This window comes from Erythrolamprus reginae, chromosome 5 (genome assembly GCF_031021105.1).
Source record: "Erythrolamprus reginae isolate rEryReg1 chromosome 5, rEryReg1.hap1, whole genome shotgun sequence".
In the NCBI taxonomy this organism is placed as follows: domain Eukaryota; kingdom Metazoa; phylum Chordata; class Lepidosauria; order Squamata; family Dipsadidae; genus Erythrolamprus; species Erythrolamprus reginae.
In genome coordinates this window covers 70642455-70664394 of record NC_091954.1, presented here as the reverse complement: position 1 = coordinate 70664394, position 21940 = coordinate 70642455, and the positions used below count along the sequence as shown (strand labels likewise).

At 41.6% G+C, this 21940-nt stretch overlaps 1 protein-coding gene across 1 annotated transcript in view; it reads left to right on the top strand.

Annotated features, from left to right (window-relative positions):
* MYO7B (myosin VIIB) overlaps window positions 1–21940 on the top strand; it is a 90266-nt gene that overhangs the window by 62925 nt on the left and 5401 nt on the right. Inside the window, exons 33-42 of the mRNA XM_070753062.1 lie at window positions 67–193; window positions 2722–2891; window positions 5062–5243; window positions 7168–7295; window positions 11187–11344; window positions 12458–12611; window positions 13520–13675; window positions 14186–14291; window positions 15103–15216; window positions 19581–19668. Of these exons, the coding sequence (XP_070609163.1) occupies window positions 67–193; window positions 2722–2891; window positions 5062–5243; window positions 7168–7295; window positions 11187–11344; window positions 12458–12611; window positions 13520–13675; window positions 14186–14291; window positions 15103–15216; window positions 19581–19668 (1383 nt within the window). The remainder of the gene's footprint in view (window positions 1–66; window positions 194–2721; window positions 2892–5061; window positions 5244–7167; window positions 7296–11186; window positions 11345–12457; window positions 12612–13519; window positions 13676–14185; window positions 14292–15102; window positions 15217–19580; window positions 19669–21940) is intronic.

Genomic DNA, 21940 nt, shown 5'->3' with positions numbered 1-21940 from the left:
ATACTTTGTGTAGTAGGAGGTACAGTGAGAAGGAGAGAAAATCTAATATTTATATTGTGTTTGTAGGGCCCAGCCTGCCAAAGAAACATTTCATTGTGGCAATTAATTGGAAAGGTGTATGTTTCCTAGATGACACTGAAAGAAGACTTCTAGACTTGTCTTTTCCAGAAATTACTGGCATCCATACCAACAGGTACTGTTGTTGGACATACTGGACTGGAAAGAGCTCTTTCTCAATATTTAGGAGAAATGATCTGCAGCTGCTACTATATTATTGTCCATATTTGATTCTTCTGTTATCGTGTCATAAGAACTGAAAGTGTTTCCATCTTCTTTGATTTGCATAACTTTCTCTCCAGTGGTGGGATTCAATTTTTTCTACTACCGGTTCTGTGGACATGGCTTGGTGGGAATGACATCGAGTTGACCATGCCCACTCAGTCACATGACCCCACCAAGCCACACCCACCAAGCCACACCCACAATACCCAGTAGTAAAAAAAATTAAACTTACATCCATAGTTCCCTCTAAGCTGAGCAGTGAGCAATCGCTCACTTAAAAATCATCATCAACTCAGAGTTTTCCAAACCTGCCCAGAAGCCAAGAGGGAAAGAGTGAGAGGGAAGGAGAGAGAGAGGAAGAGAGGAAGAGAGAGAAACTGATAGAAAAAAGAGAGGAAGGAAAAGAGAAAGAAAAAGAATGGGAGTAAGGAAGAGAGAAAGAAAATCAAAATCTAGTTTGAAACTAGCTCAACTATTTAAGTGGCATTTTGATATTGATAGAGTTGCCCTATTATGAGCTCACTGTTATAGACACACAGTACAGTATTTTATTTTGAAATTCTCTGAGGCAAAACAGGGTGGGTTTTTTATTTGTTTGTTTGTTTGTTTATGTATTTATTTAATATTTCTGTGCCGCCCAGTCCCAAAGGGACTGCTGCTCAGACACTATACTTTTCTGCCCACCCCCCCAAAAAATTAGAGGGAACACTGCTTACATCTATTGCAGCCTTTTTCTACCTATTATTTTCTGCCCAGAGCCTGAGGTGGCTTAAATCTGATCGATCAAAGGCCTCCTCCTGCATGCACTGAAAAAGAGCTTCAGTCCTGTGACTGTGGAAAACAGCATGGCAGTGACGGTCATGCAGCAGTGGGCTACAAGCTGGAACGCTGAATTGCGCTCGCTGCCGCGGCTCGTAAGTTCTTGCAGGACCAGCGCAATTTTGCTGCTGCCCCTGTGAAGGTAGCAAAATTGTGCACGGAACCATAGGTAAAACCTCACTGAAACACAGGCGCAATTTTGCTACCTCCACTGGTGCAGCAGCAAAATTGCGCTGGTCCCACAACAACTTACGAGCCGCAGCGGCAAGCGCAATTTAGCGTTCTGGCTCATAGCCCATCACTGAGGTCATGGGACTGAAGCTCCTTTTTAGCATGTATGAGAAGCGGAGGCCAGTAATTTTCAGTCCAAGAAGTCTGCAGCCGCCACCTCGTTTTTGGCTTCTCACGACAAGGGGGGCCAAACAAATGCAGGCTGGTGGGGAGCCCAGCGGCAAAAGCTCAGCCCTGGTTTGCCTTTCCTGGCTCCCAGCTGTGGGAGGAAGGTAAGGTGTAGGATGAAGAAAAAGGTGGTCATGGGGGAAGAATCAGGGAGATTGAGTAAGAGTCGAGGCCTCTGAAGGAGGGGAAATAGGGTGATGCTAGGCAAAGGGAGAGTGGGTGGCATGCAGCAAGAGAGCCCAAGAAGGCCAGAGCCAGGGAAGGATGTGTTCTCCAACAAGGCCGAGGCAGGCAGCGAGCAGGAAGTGCTCCGGGGCAAGGCCAGAGCTGGTGAATGGTGCATTCCCTCACCCGACTAAGACAGGAAGTGAGGGGGAAGAGGCTCCAGGGCATCAGGGAATGACACATCTTTGAGCCCAGCCCCCAACCCAAGGCAAAGGGCTTGCAGGCAGCAAGCTTACCTTTGGTGTGCTGAGCAGAGTGGGTGAGGTACGGCGGCAACTGGCAAGTGATTAGCTGGGCTGCATGGCAGAGGCAACATATATAGGGCAGGGACGGGCGGGGTGAGCATCGATTAAGTGGGGTGAATGAGCATCAAGTGGGGGAGTGGGACAAGTGGCGACTGGGCAACCAGGAGGGTACGGCCAGGGCCACCCAGGGTTGGCATTTACCACTTGACAAACCAGTTCAAATTGATGCTACCGGTCCACATGAACTGATCCCAACTGGCCGAATGCTATCACTTTCTTCTCTAGGGAATAAACCTAGTGAGTTTGTTTACTTAGGAAGTATTTTTCCAGCTCTTAAAATATTGTGTCTTCTGGGTTGAGACTCTAATGCAATATAATTTCATCTCTGTAAAGGGACATGAAGGAGTTGAATTGACCAAAGTAATTCTATTTTGGCTTCTAGGAGCATTACAACTACTATGATTATACGAGTACATGCTTTGGTCAACTCCAATTTTTGACTTTTCTGCATTGCCATTTATAACCCTGCTGTGTTTACTTACCATATTATTTTTTTCTTTACAAGAAATTTGTAAAGAAGTAAAAGCTATACAATGTGGGGTGGTTTTTTTAGCAACACTAATGATTGTTGATTTGGAACACTTCTATATTTAGAAATGCTTACTCCTTGCATGTGTTAGATGTTGAAGGATACTTTTGTTTCCTTGCCCTTTTACAAACTATTTTCTTTTGAAATATTTTGTGACTACAGGGGTGTCAAGACATTTGGGCAAAGCTGCACCCTTAGCACACTGCGTGGCGAAGAGTTTGTCTTGACATCTGTCAATAGTGTTGCAATTGCAGAATTAATAGTCATGTTCCTGGAAGGACTGAAAAAGCGATCACTTTATGCAGTGGCAATACAAGACAAAAAGCCACAAGGTAACTTACATACCTTATATTTATTGGGTGCTGTTGTTAACAGAAAAACATCTTTAACATGGAAATAGAAAAAGTTCAATTGCATACTGTGCCGTAAGACATAACAATTAACAATATTTATTTTAAAAATAATAAAAGACAGTACAAATTAAACTCGAAAAGAAAAAAGAGAGAAAGAGGAAAAGAGTCACACATGGAATATGTGAAACCATTCTCATGCACTTCTCCACTGGGTCAAGTAATATAGAGTAAGCATGTGATGCAAAAACAGCTACAGATGTATCAGATCCTTATCATAATCTATCTTTTGAAAGTTTGCTTATACAGTAATACCTCATGATACGAACTTAATTGGCGCAAGGAGGAGGTTCGTAAGATGAAAGGTTCGTAAGACGAAACATTGTTTCCCATAGGAAACAATGTAAAGTCAATTAATCCGTGCAACCAAAAAAACCCCCGCAAAAAAACGGCTTTCGGCGACTGCTGGGAAGCCGCGCGGCTGTTTTGAAAGGTGACAGCCGGCCTGGGGGGCTTCCCAGCACCCCCCCGAACCCGGGTTCGGGGTTCGGGGGGTGCTGGCAAGCCGCCCAGGCCGGCTGCGACCTTTTAACACACCCGCGCCGCTTCGCAGCTGTCTCCTGAAGCCGAACGCTAAAGCCGAACTTCCGCGTTCGGCTTCGGGAGACAGCTGCGAAGTGGCGCGGGTGTTTTAAAAGGTCGCAGCCGGCCTGGGGGCTTCCCAGCAATCTCCCAAACCGAACCCGGGGTTCAGCAAAATTTTGCCTCTTCTTACGAACTTTGTTCGAGTTACAAACCGGCGTTCGGGAGGCTTCTGGGAAGCCCCGCCGCCCGGCTGTCACCTTTTAAAACAGCCGTGCGGCTTCCCAGCAGTCTCCGAACGCCAGTTCATAACTCGAAAAAAGTTCGTAAGAAGAGGCAAAATTTTTCTGAACCCCGGGTTCGTATCATGAGTTGTTTGTAAGACGAGGAATTCGTATCTTGAGGTACCACTGTATATAGTTTTTATACTCAAGGTTGGGTAGAAAAGATTGGGTTTAGGCTCTGTATCCCAACTTCTGCCAGCTGATATTATTCTCTTATCTAAGTTCTACTTAGGCTCCTTTCAGTTTTCCTTCTTGGGAATTCATGAGGAACTTACTTGTTATCTTGGTGTAATTTGACTTTTCCTGGTGGTGTATACTATTTGTTCTGCCGGCGTGTCTCAACCGCCCGTAATTACAGGGTAATTAGAGCAGGAAGACACACACCACACAATAAAAGGAAAACCCAAAAGTTTTTATAAACAGAAAAACAGAAACAGCTCACTTTTTAAATGTCAAAGGGATTTTCTGGTACACACAAGGCACAGGTTAAATGCAGTCCAATTGCTCACCCAATAACTGGGAAATTGAGTCCAATTCTAAAGTCCAGAGAGTCCCCACATACAATCCTGAACAGCAAAAACCACGATCTTGACGAAATAGTGAATCGGATAAACTGCCATGAGGCTAAAACACCAGGCTGCACTTTTATCTGTAGCACTAATTACAGCAGCCCCACCCAACCACAGGTGGCCTCATTTTCTTTTGTAATAATCCTTCAGTTGTTGTCTCCTATGCATCACTCTACGCATGCATGGATGTGTCATTAATTCTTGTTCAGAATCCAGAGATGATACAGATGACTGATCGCCTTCTGGGCTGTCTGCCAAACTCCCCTCTTCCCTGTCTCTCACGCTTCCTTGGTCAGAGGAGACTTCGTCGGCAGAGTCTACTGGGAGCAAAACAGGCCTGCGGCATGTGGATGTCTTCCCCACATACACATACACATACACATTCCTTGGGGCAGGAGCTGGGCCAGAGCTAACCACAACACTATTAATTGTATTTTTTCCCCCAGTGCTAGTAAAAAACACAGTGCAGTCTTTTTCTACATCGCGGACATTTTTTGAAAATGAGAAAGATGAAGAAGTGGTATAAAATATTGGTGATATTAAACATGTTATAAGCAGTGATTACATAACCTGAAGTATGTATCTATGCTTACACAAAATAGAGACAATGGCATTTTGTCATTGTCAGAAAGCGGACTTATGTTTCAGTCTGAAACATCATCATGCATTTTAAATCTGATATAGCTGAAATAATATGCTTCGGTTTTTGTTTTCCAGGTGACACTACCATTTTGGCCTTCAAGAAGGGGGATTTGTTGATTTTAGCCCATGACAAAAGAGTTGGAGAAAATCAAGGCTGGATCCCTGCTCAAAATGAGAGAACCAATGGTTCTGGGTTTGTGTCATCAGAAACTATCTATATAATCCCTACAGTTACAAAGCCTTCCAGTCAAATATTGGTAAGGATCAAAAGATGCAGGTGCAATGCTTAACTCTTAATAAATGACTATCAGTTTATCCCCTGAATAGTAAACTAATAGTGGAAAAAAGAAGGGGAGCATCTTAAAAAATGGTTCCTTGTCAACCTCTAAGATGTTCTTTACTGCTCCTTATCTTGTTCCTTTCTAGCCAAATGGCAAATAAGGCATCGTATTTCAGACACTAGCTAGGTTTAATTTGTAAGAGTACTTAAGCTAAATTTCCATTTCATTTTTTCATTACAATAATTTCTTTAAAAACACAAACAGAGAAGTCTTTTTCATTGCAGTAAGGGAGAAATATCTTAGGCCAGTGATAGCAAACCTTTTTTTGGTTTGTGTGCCAAAAGGGGGTGCACGGGGTGGTGGTGCATGGGGGTGCATGTGCGTGCACACATCTGTAATTGCATACGTCCCATGCATGCACATGTGACACCTCCCATTCTCAGTATATGATGGCATGCCCATTTTTCGCTTACCTCAGACTTCAGAGCCTTTCTAGGAGCCCACGGAAGGCGAAAACAGCCTCCGCCTCCCCAGAGGCAGAAAATGGTCCATTTGCCAACTTCTGGCTGAATCAGAAAGAATGTTTTTTTTCTCTCCCCAGGCTTCAGAGTCTTTTTAGGAGCCTGGAGAGAGCAAAAATGGCCTTCCCCATCTACCCGGAGGCCCTCTGGAGGCTAGAAATGGCTCATTTAAAGCCTGGGTAGGGCTGTTTTCACCCTCCCCAAGTTCCTAGAAAGACTAGAGGGGAGAGGAAAAAACGGGCCTTCTCCATCCTTTCCATAAGTGAAAACAGGCTGTTTCCCAACTCCCAGTAGGCCCAGAAGGCCTGAAAATCAGACCTGAACTCGCATGCCTACTGATATGGTTCCATGTGCCACTTGTGGTATGCATGCCATAGGTTCGCTATCACGGTTTTAGATTGTCCTGATGCCCAGTTACCAGATTAAAACAGATTACTCTTTAGAATATGTGCTGTTACTTCTAAAGATGTTTGTCTAATTCCTTTTGATAGCTTGAGTGAGGCTATCCAACAAGCATAGAAAATCATTCCTAAACCTCTTCTCTGCATCTTTTCAAATCTGATGACTTGAAAATATGCTTCTAATGATTGAAGAGATTAATTACTCCAAGTAATAATAATATCTCTTTCTTTTCAATATGTGGAATATCAGTCGTTTCAAGCCTTGATAGAGTTTGGTCTACAAATCTTTGTACAGCTGTTCTTTCTAGGTGCCAGTGTACCTGTTTGGATATTGAACTATTGCAGTGTTTCTTCTAACGACAGATTTATTCTCCACTTGGAATTTTTCCTTTAACTTGGTACCACAACACTGTGTTTCACTGTGGATACTCAGAATTTATATATGCAGACAGATCCCCCCCCCCCTTTTTTTTTAGTTCTTTGGTCTTAAAAGTTAACTTTGTCCTTGTACGGTTAAAAAGTTAACTTTGTCCTTTGTTCCTGCATGGCTTTATTTAAGAGCATAAACAAGCATGCACAGAAAATTACTGTAATACATAGGTAACTAATATAATGAGTTATAAATGTGATTAGTCTTATAAGATTGTTATCAGAATCTATGTGAAATAAAAACATTGTCTATTGTCCTAAATATGTAGATTTAAAATAATTGCTAAATTTCAAAATGTGTTCTGTTGGTCTTGTTCAAGTAGAGCACTAGCCCCTTTGAGAATCTTTTTGGAATGAATCCTCTAACATTAGAAAAATGCTTATGGGCTTCCTTTTCTTTTTCTGTCAAACATCTTTGAGCAAATCTGGCAGAAAGATAAGTCCTACTCACGAATATTTTCCCGAAAAACCATACATTTCTTAATTTCTAATATTATGTTGCTGCCATGATGATAAGTGAAGCGTCTTCACATGGCCTTATCTTTCCAGAGTTTGCTGATGATGTCACCTGAACAACGGAGGTTAGTATCGCTAAACTCTCAGGTGGAAGAACCCGAGGAAGAGAATGCAAATGTGAAGCCATATACTCTGGAAGAATTCTCCTATGAGTACTTCAGGTATATTTATTTATTTATTTGCTTGCTTGCTTGCTTGCTTGCTTGCTTGCTTGCTTGCTTGCTTGCTTGCTTGCTTGCTTGCTTGCTTGCTTGCTTGCTTGCTTGCTTGCTTGCTTGTTTGTTTGTTTGTTTGTTTATTTATTGGATTTTTATGCCGCCCCTCTCCGAGGACTCTGGGCAGCTCACAACATATAAAATATACAATACATAATGTAATCCAATTAACTAATTAAACATTTAGAAACTCCCCCCAAAACCATAAAAAACCCAATCATTCCATTCACTCCACATTTTCTCAACACATTCATTGGGCAGGGGGCAAAGATCTAATGTCTGGGCAAGCCCATGACTGCTCGCGCGGCTTCATTTTGCACAATGTGTAGTTTCTGAACGCTTTTCAAAGGTAGCCCCATGTAGAGAGCATTGCAACAGTTGAACCTCAAGGTAATAAGGGCATGAGTGACTGTGAGTAGAGACTCCCTATTTAGGTAGGGCCGCAACTGGTGTACCAGGCAAACCTGGGCAAATACCTCCCTTGCCACAGCTGAGAGATGATGTTCTAATGTCAGCTGTGGGTCGAGCAGGACGCCCAAGTTGCAGACCCTCTCTGAGGGGGTCAAGAGTTCTTCCCCCAGAGTAATGGGTGGACAGATGGATGTGTCCTTGGGAGGTAGTACCCACAGCCACTCCATCTTGTCTAGATTGAGCTTGAGCCTGTTGGCACCCATCCAGACCCTGACAGCCTCTAGACACTTGCACATTACTTCCACTGCTTCATTATGTTTTATCCAAATTTTTACATTTCCTTGAAAAATTTACCTGCAATGCCCTTTAAGCCTAATTGAGGAAGAATCAGTGAGTATTGCATTAAAATCTGGTATTAGTTATTAAATTTTATTTTGTCTTACATAATGGTATGTTCAGAAAGGACATCTGGTTCATGTGTGATTGTTCTGTGTTAAGGACATCATTAAAAATAAATAGTTATTCCTAATGCACAAAAAAAGACCTCGCTTTGCCAACAGGCCTGGGGGGTCATGAATTAACAACTGTCATGGCCAAATTGTATGAATGTTACGTATGTGTGCTGATTATTTAGTTTATTGTGGGTTTTAATATGGTTTTATTGTTTGGTTGTATATTTGACTTCTTTTTAAATTGTTTTTTGTATTTTATATTGTTGTAAGCCGCCCCGAGTCCTTCAGGATTGGGCAGCATAGAAGTCAAACAAACAAACAAACAAACAAACAAACACACACAGAAAGAAAGAAAGGAAGAAAGAAAGAAAACTAGAGAAAGAGCTTTTCTGCATAGCAATACTAAAGTGCTATCTTAAAGTTTGCTTTCATAAACTAATATTGACTGCACTAACACATAGCTCAGACTGATAAGTGCTATAAGGGAATATTACTTCCCCCCAGAGATTCATACTGCGCCCACCCTCCTCGCCTTCCGTAAGAGTCTGAAGACTCATTTATGCCGCCAGGCCTGGGGCCGTTATATCCTTGCCCCCGGCCAATGAATGTGTTGAGAGAATGTTGAGTGAATGGAATGATTGTTTTTTATGCTTTTGGGGTTTTTTAGATTTTTAATTAATTAATTGGATTCAAGATATTGCAGAGAGGGGCGGCATACAAATCTAAGTAATAAATAAATAATAAAAATAAATACTGTTTATTATATGTTGTGAGCCGCCCCGAGTCTTCGGAGAGGGGCAGCAAAGAAATCCAATTAATTAATTAATTAATTAACCACAGCACCCAAAAGGCATTAGAAGGGGCAAATTGGTACCGCTTCACTGCATTTACAGGGGATATTCTTCTGTAGAACATGCAAGATGGATTGGGACAACTCGCTACTGCCACCTTGCTGCGGCCATCTTTCTGCTGCCACTTCAGCACCATTTTGGGAATAGAATAGAACAGAATTCTTTATTGGCCAAGTGTGACTGGGCACACAAGGAACTTGTCTTTGATGCATATGCTCTAAGGGTACATAAAAGAAAAGATACATTTGTCAAGAATTATTAGTTACAACACTGAATGATTGTTATAGTCTACTGCCCAGATGGGGGGATGGGACGCAGTGGGGTAGTGAAAATGATGCTCCATCCCAGAGCACCCAATTTGCACTGAAAGATGTTGAAAGAAAATGCAGGGCGTCCTGCATAAGCCACGCCCACAGTGTGGTAGTAAAAATTTTGGTAGCCCTTCACTGGTTAAAGGGTACAAATAAGCAATCAGGGAACAATCAATATTAATATAAATCATAAGGATATAAGCAAAATGTTACAGTCATACAGTCATAAGTGGGAAGAGATGGAAACGATGAGAAGACTAATAGTAATAGCAATACAGCTTTAGTGAATAGTTTGACAGTGGTGAGGAAATGATTTGTCTAGCAGAGTGATGCCAAAACATGGAGTTCTGTGTTAAATCAGAGGCAAGAGGCCGAGAGGAAAGTGACAGCAGCTCTTTATTAAGTCAGCAGGATGCATTTGAAAGTCCAGCACGCAGGCTGGAAAGAATTAGAGAGAGTTAAAGGAAACCCCGGCTAAACCCGCACTTATATACTTTGTTGCCAGCGCCGGGAATGGTGACATTGTTTCAAGTCTTCGCGCTGAAGCTCCCGGTTGGTCGTGCTTTGCAGGCTTCCTATTGGTCAGCCTGCGGGTTCCTATTGGCTGCGTCTGGTCCAATCGGGGATCTTCATTTTTCTAACAGCATGCAAACATAACATTCTGGAAAAAAACTGTTCTTATGTCTTGGTGTACAGTGCTCTATAGTGTTGTTTTCAGGGTAGGAGTTGAAACAATGTATGTCCAGGATATGAGGGGGTAAATAAATATTTTCATGGCCCTCTTTTTGACTTGTGCAGTATACAGGTCCTCAATGGAAGGCAGGTTGGCAGCAATTGCTTTATCTGCAGTTCTGATTATCCTCTGAAGCAGTGATTTTCAACCTTTTTTGAGCCACGGCACATTTTTTACATTTACAAAATCCTGGGGCACACCACCAACCAAAATAACATTTACCTCCAGCCCTGACCAGGATTAGAAATCGGGACCATGGGGAGGAGTACCAGCTTCAACTACTCTCCGCGGTCACACAATGACAAGTGTGTGGCAGCCCGAGCGAGGACCTTCCTGGGTGTGGATGAGAGGCGGCCTGCTATTGGTTCATCGCTAGTGGTCGGGATGAATCCTAGGTGATTGGTCAGTCAGCATTCCCTGGGCCTCCACTCTTCCTGTCACTGATAGCTGGAGGGATTCTGAGGGGAATGTTTATGTTTGGATGGAGGCAGCTGGCATTGGGCCGGATAAATGGCCTCCGGGCTATAGTTTGGGGACCCATATTTAATTTCCCCATGGCATACCTGACCATGTCTCACGGCACACTGGTTGAAAAACACTGCTCTGTAGTCTGTCAGTCCTTTGGGGCTACAGAACCAAACCAGACAGTGATAGAGGTGCAGATGACAGACTCAATAATTCCTCTGTAGAACTGTATCAGCAGCTCCTTGGGCAGTTTGAGCTTCCTGAGTTGGCACAGAAAGAACATTCTTCCTTGTCCTTTTTTGATGACATTTTTGAAGACCTCTTTTGTAAGGAATTTCCATTTGACAACATGGTGTATATCCATATCAACTTTTTAATTTGTTTGATACTTTCTAATAGATGTCAACAGAGGTTTAGGATTTTGCTCTATGAAAATGGCTTTGTCCTTTTATTACTTTATGAATTAATTCTAATTCTGGGTGGCAAGTGGTCATAGGGCTAGAGAATCTTAGGGAAGATCCAGATTCTAACTATATTTACCTGTAAGCAACAGATATGCGTCAGTTGTCTGTATTCATCAGACCAAATTTTGAAATAATTTCATGTTTCTTCAGAGTACCTGAGAAGGAGTCAATCAGCAAGGCTGTTTTACCCAAGTCCCGAGGGCGGAGTCATCTGTGGGCTCATTCTAGGGAGCCCCTGAAAAAGCCTCTGCTAAAGAAGGTGTCTTCTAATCCAGACCTCTGGGACTTTGCTTGCCAGACCTTCATTGATATCCTTCATGCTAAAGTCAGCTTATTTGATAATGGGCAGAATATGTCAATATTTTCTATAAACCGGTTTCTACGCTTCCGTCCCTGACTTGGAAATATTTTTAATAAAAAGTGAACAAACAGTGCAGGCAGGTGGTAGGGAAAGCAAGTAGGGTGCTTGGCTGCATAGCTAGAGGTATAACAAGCAGGAAGAGGGAGATTGTGATCCCGCTATATAGAGCGCTGGTGAGACCACATTTGGAATACTGTGTTCAGTTCTGGAGACGTCACCTACAAAAAGATATTGACAAAATTGAATGGGTCCAAAGACGGGCTACAAGAATGGTGGAAGGTCTTAAGCATAAAACGTATCAGGAAAGACTTAATGAACTCAATCTGTATAGTCTGGAGGACAGAAGGAAAAGGGGGGACATGATCGAAACATTTAAATATGTTAAAGGGTTAAATAACGTCCAGGAGGGAAGTGTTTTTAATAGGAAAGTGAACACAAGAACAAGGGGACACAATCTGAAGTTAGTTGGGGGAAAGATCAAAAGCAACGTGAGAAAATATTATTTTACTGAAAGAGTAGTAAATTCTTGGAACAAACTTCCAGCAGACGTGGTAGATAAATCCACAGTAACTGAATTTAAACATGCCTGGGATAAACATATATCCATCCTAAGATAAAATACAGAAAATAGTATAAGGGCAGACTAGATGGATCATGATGTCTTTTTCTGCCGTCAGTCTTCTATGTTTAACACATAGATATTGATAAACACCTTTACATTTTTGTAAATTGTTTAACATGGCTTAATTTATTTGAGTGCTGAAAATTGAGAAGAGGATCAAGAGTGAATCCAGATTTTAGACGACCAAATTGGATAATCCAGCAGAAAATTTACATTAATGGTAATTGCCAGAGCAAACAAAAATGCTAATAGAATTTGGAAAACAAGATGTGTTGGTATAAGATAGGTATGTAAGAGCACTATCTTAATAGTCAAAACCAGCATCTGCTAAAGAGCATTCACTAAGTTGGCTACATGCTGCACTCAGAAGGAGTTTTGAGTTGGTTTGTAATTTGTACTTTTTTTGTGTTAAATCTTTCCTTATATTTTTTTGCTCACCTATTATGAAATATATGGGAGATTATCCCTCAAAGCAAGAGAGATCTCCTGTGGAACTTACTGACCAGATATTTTTAGTGGCAATCCAGGAGGATACTCTGCAAGATGAGGTCTACTGTCAGATCTTGAAACAGTTAACAGAAAACCACAACAGGTAAAAAAAAAAAAAAAGCCATTTCCAATCAAATGTTTCAAATTGCCCATTTTGGCTGCCACTGCAAGTGCTGGGTCAGAATATTAGGTTGGAAGTTCTCTCAAAAGGATAGATTTTTGTATCAGTGGTTGCAACCAAAAAGAACATACTATTGATCTGTGGGTCTTGGGAGGAGGGGAGCTGCAGTTGGATTCCAGAAACTCCTTGAGTTTCACAATAAAAACTAACATCCCTGTAAAGAAAGCACAAATCCAAAAATCAGTCTTAATTTTCCTAATACCGTTTCCCCGAAAATAAGATGTACCCCGAAAGTAAGGCATGTCAGAGGTTTTGCAGAATTTGCTAATATAAGGCACCCCCCGAAAATAAGGCGCAGTCAAGTTTACATACGGTACAGTGGAAAAACATATGGTACCATTCAAAGCTGTTCATAGCGGTACCGTAATAATGTTGCATCCCCTGCTGGCCCCTTCCATCGCTTTGTACCGTCCAGTACAGCAGACACAGTCTGCTGCTGTCTCACCGCCATTACAGTCTCTGCTACAGTGCATCGACTGTAGTTCCTCTGGTGGCCGGAAGCTGCAATAGCGGGAATATACTGTTGTACCATATAAGTGCCGTCGTTTGTGTGTATGGGTGCCATTCTGACAGGTACCGTACCGTAATCAGTGTACCGTACGGTACACTTTCTTTGGGGTGTCAGCTTTTCTGCCTGTGAATTTGTCTTATTTGAGAAATATAAGGAACCCCCTGAAAATAAGACGTAGCACAACTTTTGGAGCAAAAATTAATATAAGACAGTGTCTTATTTTTAGGGAAACACAGTAGATTTTTAAGTCTGAAATGTTTTTGGCTTATGTTATGGATTATTTGAATGTAAATTTTGAAATTATTCATCGATTTGGCAGGTATAGCCTGAATAATGGTTGGCAGCTACTGTGGCTCTGTACAGGCCTTTTCCCACCTAGTAAATCATTGCTGAAACATGTTCAGAAGTTCATTGAGACTCGTATGAAAGAGAATCTGGCGTTGGAATGCAGACATAGGATTCAAAAAGTGATGAGGTACAAGGTTGTTTTTAAATCTCATCTCTATTTTTTTCTTTAAACAATTACAGACTGCTAATCAGCTCTATAGAATATAACTAATTTTAAAATAATTTAAAATCATTACAAAGCGGAAAATCTTCCTTTCCTGAGGAGAGATTAATTTAGCCTCCTCATCCTTTAGTGGTTTTGTTTTTCATTAAAGTATTTTTGTGAATGCAATTTGTTTTCTCTCTCTTCATTCTCTGGTTCTATACATACATACATACATACATACATACATACATACATACATACATACATACATACACGTTATTTTATATATATATAATATGTTATTTTATTGCAGTAAATATAGTAAAATATAGTAAAAACTGTGTCTATGTTTAAAAAAACAAAACTTCAGCTTCAGTTTTTACCCCCACCTCAACTACCTTTTCTGTGAGGCTGGTGAACATTGATCCTCTAGCATTAAAAACTTCTCAATCAAAGGTAGTTGTACAAGCCCTTTGCATTTCTCTTCTTCAGGAGTGGCTGTCGGAAGTGGGCTCCACACAGTGTAGAAGTGGAGGCAATTCAGAATAACATCACCAAGATTTCTCACAAGATTCATTTTCCAAATGATACAGAGCAGGTGAGGTTAACTTCTTTTATTTTCGTATTGATATATATTCCAGGTTTAAGAGGACACTTCTTTATGGCTAGTCATCTCTTTCATCCTAACCTACTTCAAAGGTTTGTCATTATGGATGGGGGAGTGAGAATAGGAGGCGGGAGTAAAGTATTCTTGCTCTCTTGAGCTATATATATAAAAAGGTGGAATAAAAATTTCATCATTGTCTGTGGAATGGACAGGAAAGAGAGAAAAATAAAAAATTAGCTTGGAAAAAGGGATTATTGAGAGAAATTTTTATAGTGAATCAGATGTAATAGTGTTACCTTGAGGTAAGATGAGCAGCCTATAAACTTCCTTCCTTCTTTCCTTCCTTTCCTTTTTTATTTCTTTCTTTCTCTTTCTTTCTTTCTTCCTTCCTTCCTTCCTTTCTCTTTCTCCATCCTTCCCTCTATCTTTCCTATCTGTCTGTCTGTCTGTCTGTCTGTCTATCTATTTATTATCATCTATCTATCTATCTATCTATCTATCTATCTATCTATCATCTATCTATCTATCTATCTATCTATTATTATCATCTATCTATCATCTATCATTTTCTCTCTCAGCACATCTGAACAAACAATAAGGAATGATAATGGTAATAGTCACCTTTGGTTGCTTTGTTCAGCATCTGATAATCACATGTTGTTCTTAAATATATTTTGCTTCATTTTACAGTAACAAACAGCCAAGCAGGCAGGTAACCTACTTCTAGCAGCCTGTAAACCTGTGCATGTTCTACCTAATCTTTCTCCTTCCAAACTAGTCATTTTAGCTTCTTATGTTCCAGGTTTTTGATGTAGGAACAAACACAAAAGTATGGGATCTGTGTCAGATGATTGGTAACAAGATGGAATTGAGCTCCTTGGATGGATTTAGCCTCTTTATCAAGCTTTCAGATAAGGTAAATTAACATGAGTACATCAGTTTCCTTTGATGAAGAGATTTGAAGAACTAGAAAGTTTTAGTGGGCCTAAAAATATTATTGCTTCTTATTCCTCAAATATCCAAGTGGCTTTTTATCATTTTATTCTGTGTGAGCTCCACTATGCATCATTTCCATCACCGCTCTTCAGTTTTTGTTTAATTTCTGTTTTTTATTTTTATTCTGAGTTACATTCTAGGGCAGTGATGGTGAACCTATGGCATGGGTGCCACAGGTGGCACGCAGAGCCATGTCTGCTGGCACGCAAGCTATTGCCCTAGCTCAGCTGCAACATGTATGTGTGTGCTGGCCAGCTGATGTTTGGTTTTCACAGAGCCTCCAGGGGGATGGGGAAGATGTTTTTGCCCTCCCATGGCTCCAGAGAAGCCTTTGGAGCCTGGAGAGGGCAAAACATGAGCCTACTGGACCCACCAGAAGTTGGGAAACAGGCAGTTTCTGGCCTCCGGGGGGCCTCCAGTGGGTGGGGGAAGCTGTTTTCACCCTTTCCAGGCATTGAATTATGGGTGTGGGCACTCACACATGCACAATAGCACACGCGCAGGCTCTTTTGGCACTTGAGAAAAAAAAGGTTCGCCAGCACTCTTCTAGGGGATTATTGTTGAATGAGTTTTATTTGCCACTCAACCCAGTAACTTTTAGCTTTAGACAATTTAGAAAAATATATAATAAACAACAATAACATTCAGTGTATCAAGTCCATGAAGATAAGATAGTTAAATTAATCTCTAGGTTAAAAGTTAAATTTTAATCTCCCACATACATTGAGGCCTCCTACAGCTATTATAATGATTGCTTTATACATTTGTTATTTTATCTTATTGTTGTTCACTTCTCATACTAGATTTTCCTAAAATGGGTAGCTATACATATTTGATAAACAAACAAACACACACATACTGCGAAGCATGATGAAGAGGTATATAAGTCTTAAGTGCTATTGCTATTGCTATACACACAGCTTCAGTTAATGGGAATAAGGAGATCGCTGACCATTTCAATAGCTACTTCTGTTCAGTTTTCTCAAAAGACACCTTACAAAATAATACTATAGAGGGATATAGCATTGCTTCCAACTGTACGGATTCAGCTCCAGTGATCTTAGAAGCCGATGTCTTAGAAGAACTTGAACGATTAAAGATAAATAAGGCAATGGGTCCAGATGGCATCCACCCCAGAGTTCTTAAAGAACTCAGATCTGTCATTGCTACCCCCCTGACTGATTTGTTTAACCAATCCTTGTTAACAGGAGATGTTCCTGAGGATTGGAGAATGGCAAGTGTTGTGCCTATCCACAAGAAGGGCAGTAGAGAAGAAGCTGGTAACTACAGGCCAGTTAGCTTGACATCAGTTGTCGTTAAAATGATGGAGACTCTACTGAAAAAGAGGATAAATCAGCACCTAAAAAACAATAACTTATTGGACCCAAATCAGCATGGCTTTACTGAAGGCAAATCATGTCAGACTAATCTCATTGATTTCTTTGACTATGTCACAAAGGTGTTGGATGAAGGTGGTGCCGTGGATATTGCCTACCTGGACTTCAGCAAAGCCTTTGATACGGTTCCACATAAAGAGCTGATAGATAAATTAGTGAAGATTGGACTTAATCCCTGGATAGTTCAATGGATTTGCAGCTGAAGCATAGACACCAGAGGGTTGTTGTGAATGGCGAGTATTCTGAGCAGAGTCAGGTTACAAGCGGTGTGCCACAAGGGTCTGTTCTGGGTCCTATTCTTTTTAATATGTTTGTGAGTGACATAGGGGAAGGTCTGGTAGGGAAGGTTTGCCTATTTGCCGATGACTCTAAAGTGTGCAATAGGGTTGATATTCCTGGAGGCGTCGGCAATATGGTAAATGATTTAGCTTTACTAGATAAATGGTCAAAGCAATGGAAACTGCAGTTTAATGTTTCCAAATGTAAAATAATGCACTTGGGGAAAAGGAATCCTCAATCTGACTATTGTATTGGCAGTTCTGTGTTAGCAAATACTTCAAAAGAAAAGGATTTAGGCGTAGTGATTTCTGACAGTCTCAAAATGGGTGAACAGTGCAGTCAGGCAGTAGGGAAAGCAAGTAGGATGCTTGGCTGCATAGCTAGAGGTATAACAAGCAGGAAGAGGGAGATTATGATCCCGCTATATAGAATGCTGGTGAGACCACAATTGGAATACTGTGTTCAGTTCTGGAGACCTCACCTACAAAAAGATATTGACAAAATTGAACGGGTCCAAAGACGGGCTACAAGAATGGTGGAAGGTCTTAAGTATAAAACGTATCAGGAAAGACTTAATGAACTCAATCTGTATAGTCTGGAGGACAGAAGGAAAAGGGGGGACATGATCGAAACATTTAAATATATTAAAGGGTTAAATAAGGTCCAGGAGGGAAGTGTTTTTAATAGGAAAGTGAACACAAGAACAAGGGGACACAATCTGAGGTTAGTTGGGGGAAAGATCAAAAGCAACATGAGAAAATATTATTTTACTGAAAGAGTAGTAGATCCTTGGAACAAACTTCCAGCAGACGTGGTAGATAAATCCACAGTAACTGAATTTAAACATGCCTGGGATAAACATATATCCATCCTAAGATAAAATACAGAAAATAGTATAAGGGCAGACTAGATGGACCATGGGGTCTTTTTCTGCCGTCAGACTTCTATGTTTCTATGTTTCAGTTCCATTAATTCCCTATGTTTGGCTTCAGTATAGAAAAAGTGCAGTTGGTTGCTGCTCTTAAATGGGGACCTACAAAAAGTTGCCATGTAAGAGCAGAAACAGACTGCTTGTGTGTGGAGTTGATCCTGATATAACAGTAGTGGTGAACTTTTTTGTTGCTGTGTGCCAGAAGTGTGAGTGCGCACATGCAACAGCACTTGCATGTGCTGATACCCATAATGCAATGTGCACCCCACCTGCACATGTGTGCACAGCCCCCCCACCCCCATGCATGTGCCCCCACTGCACCTACACACATTACCGCACATGCACCCCACATTTCATATGCAGGCATCCCTGCACATGCCCCCTTGTGCCCCACTTTGGGCCTGGAAAGCTTACTGCACCAACCTTTCACGGCACAAACAGCCTCCACCTCCTCCTGCCAGCCTCGGTCAAAGAGGTAGCAGTGGCCGACCACTAGTCCCACAAAGGTTGGTGCAACCCTCTCCCGCCACTTCTTCCAAGAGGGATGAAATGCCTCTTACCGCATACCATAACTGCTTCCCGGCCAGCGGGTGTCCATGAGCGAGGCACTGCACTCTCCTCCGGTTCTCATGGGGCAGCTCACCTCCCGCCAGTGGCTTCTCCTTATCTTGGCTGCTGCAGCATCCCGTCCAGAAGCAGCAGCATGACAGCCAGATGGTGGCAAGGATGAGCAGGCCAGAACTTCCCTACCAGGTGGGCTTCCACCACTGTCGATTGACATCAGTCACTCAGCTGTGCAGCCCTGTGGAGCTGGTGGGTGATTTCCGGTATGCCGGTGGGAGGCAGGGTTTGCTACATAACTTTGCTGGCAAAGAGGCAGTGGAGACAGTCCATTTGTGCTGGCAGAGACAGAGGCACTGGCATAGTTATGCAGGCAAGTCCTGTGCCCTGCCAGCATGCCAGAAATCACTTGACCAGCTCCCTGAGGCTGCAGAGCTGAGCATCTGGCATCCTGCTTCTCTTGCGCTGGCTGCCATGTACACAGCTGATTGGCGCTCCAATGGGACTACTCTAGCGCATGGCTGCAGTTGCTTGCACCATGGACATTCCCCACCACCAGGACCTTTCCTCCTCCCCCTGCCCTGTAAGGCAATCCCTGAGATTTACAGCAAGGCTGGCAGGAGGAGGAACCACTGCTGTTGTCAGCGCAAACGACCTTCATCGTGGATCCTGGGCACACAGGCGTCGAAGGTATTGCCAGTGCATCCATGCACTAAGAGGAGTTGTCCAGTAGGCATGCGTGAGCCAGGAAATAAACTTCCGGTTTTAGCTAGCAACCAGCTAGTCTTCTGGTTACTGGAGTGCATGTGTGCACGATGATCAGCTGCCTGGCTGATCTTCCGGTTTCTGGCATAGCTGCATTTGTGAAGGCCCGCTGATTGTCGTACGCATATGTATGCCAGTAAATAGGAGACCAGCTGGCTGTGCGCATGCATGCGCAGCAAACCCAAAGAGAAATGGGTGCTGCTGTGTGTGCCAGGGAACATAGCTTTGTGTGCTATCTGTGCTACCCATCACAGTGATATATGAAAGCATCTTTAATTGTGTCAGAAAGGCAGCTGACAGTTTCTTATACTGGTTTGTAGTAACTCAGCTTCCTTTTATTGTCTATTCTAGGTGATCAGCCAGAATGAAGCAGATTATTTCTTTGACTCCTTAAGGCAGGTGACAGACTGGACTCGGAAGAACAGGCCAGGAAAAGAGGGTATGGAGATGGAAAAATGAAATATGGGGTGTTGACAGTAACCTGGAAGCTGTCTATCAGAGGGAAGTTATCCATCCGAGAGTTCAAAACATAGCCATTTTTCATAAGATTGATCAATATTCTCAATTATTGGAAATGAAATCGGCAGTACCTACAGGACATAGAAGAAACATAGAAATATAGAAGATTGACGGCAGAAAAAGACCTCCTGGTCCATCTAGTCTACCCTTATACTATTTCCTGTATTTTATCTTAGGATGGATATATGTTTATCCCAGGCATGTTTAAATTCAGTTACTGTGGATTTACCAGCCACGTCTGCTGGAAGTTTGTTCCAAATATTTACTATTAGAGGCGCCTCCAGGAATATCAATCCTATTGCATACTTGGATATTTGATAAATTTAAAAAAAAAAAAATTAACATTGCTCTGCACTATTAGAAAGCAATGGCTTATTCTTGTAACAAAAAAGTTGCTAGAATAGTAGGGAGTAACTCTATCTATATACTACTAAAGCTCTGTAATTTTTAACTAGGTGAAACGGTGCATCACAAAGTAGCAATTTTTGAAACAAGATATCTCAAATGGGCTAATTTATAGAGTATGTGGCCAATTTTATAAAACATTTTATAACATTAAAAAAAATCATAAAACCGTTCATGGAATTATATAAAATGACATAAAGCTTTTCCTGTGCTATATATTTAAACATCAACATGGATTATTTTCAAGCAGATACATATCTTGAGTATATCTCAACTTTTCCAGTGAAGGCAATAGGAGTTCCATCATTGTTCAAAGCATTTAAAAAGCTGGTAAGGAAATGCAGCGGTATCTCTACTTACGAACTTAATTCGTTCCGTGACCAGGTTCGTAAATAGAAAAGTTCATAAGTAGAAACAATTTTCCCCATAGGAATCAATGTAAAAGTAAATAATGTGTGCAAACCCATCGCAAAAGTCACCCTTTTGCCTTGCGCTGCTGGGAATCCCCGCCTCTGGATTTCCATTGCCACTCAAAGCGCCCATTATTGTGCTGCTGGGATTCCCCTGAGTCTCCCCTCTCTGGGAATCCCCACTTCCAGACCTCCATTGCCACCCGAAGCGCCCTTTCTTGCACTACTGTGCCTCGGGGGAATCCCAGCAGTACAAGAATGGGCGCTTCGGGTGCCAATGAAAGTCCAGAGCTGGGGATTCCCAGCAAGGGAAGGCTCAGGGAAATCCCAGCAGCGCAAGAAAGGGTGCACTATTTATTAGCTCATGGACTACTAAATTAATTCAAATTGCCATGATGCATCCCTGCATGGCGATTTGAATTCATCCCTGCAGACAACTAAAACGGTCTCAGTTTAAATAATAAAAATTTACTACTCACAAGCTATAGCCACAAAAAATGTATCCAATCTCTTCTGAAAAAAGCTGAGAATTGTGATTCTGCCTTATAACAGCCACTTTTTAAAATTACGAGGTTCCAATTAAAAAGCAGCAAAAACGCTGCAATCCAATTTCTCTTTGCATGTCTATTTGGAAATAAGCTCCTTTGCGTAATGTGGCTTTTTTTCAGATAAATGTGCATAGGATTCACTGAAGGATATATAAGTCTTCTATGGCTTCTAGCAGTGTTCTCTCTAAATTTTTTTTGGGGTGGGCGGAAAAGTATAGTGTCTGAGCGGCAGTCCCTTTGGGACTGGGCAACACAGAAATAATAATAAAATTTCCCTCTCGGCTTCTGGGCAGGTTTGGAAAACTCTGAGTTGATGATGATTTTTAAGTGAGCGATTGCTCACCTGCTCAGCTTAGAGGGAACTATGGCTTCTAGTCATAATAGCTATATTTTAGTTCTAGTATCAGAGGTAGTAACCTGATTAAGCGTACACATTACTTGTGGGATTTCTAGTAGTATATTGGAATAGAGAAGCTTGGCTCAATGCATCAAGCGTTGCTTTGACTGGATTCATAATAAATTAACTGCAAAGAGCTGGATGACAGCTAATTATCAGTAATGAGATACATAAAACTGGCCAGTGAGGAGGGACATTTTTTGGACCTAGCTTTATTAAATATGATTTGCAGTATCTGAAATAATTTTGGATAATATATAACCACAAGCAAAACAAGATAAAAATGAAATAACCTCAGGTTTCTTCCTGCAGACCTCTGCAGACTTTGAGTTAACTATTGTAATAGTTACTATTACAAGTAAAGGCAGTGAGACAACCATTTCCTGTGCATTTCTTTGTTATTTAGCTTGATAGAAGATGCATTTTTGTGCT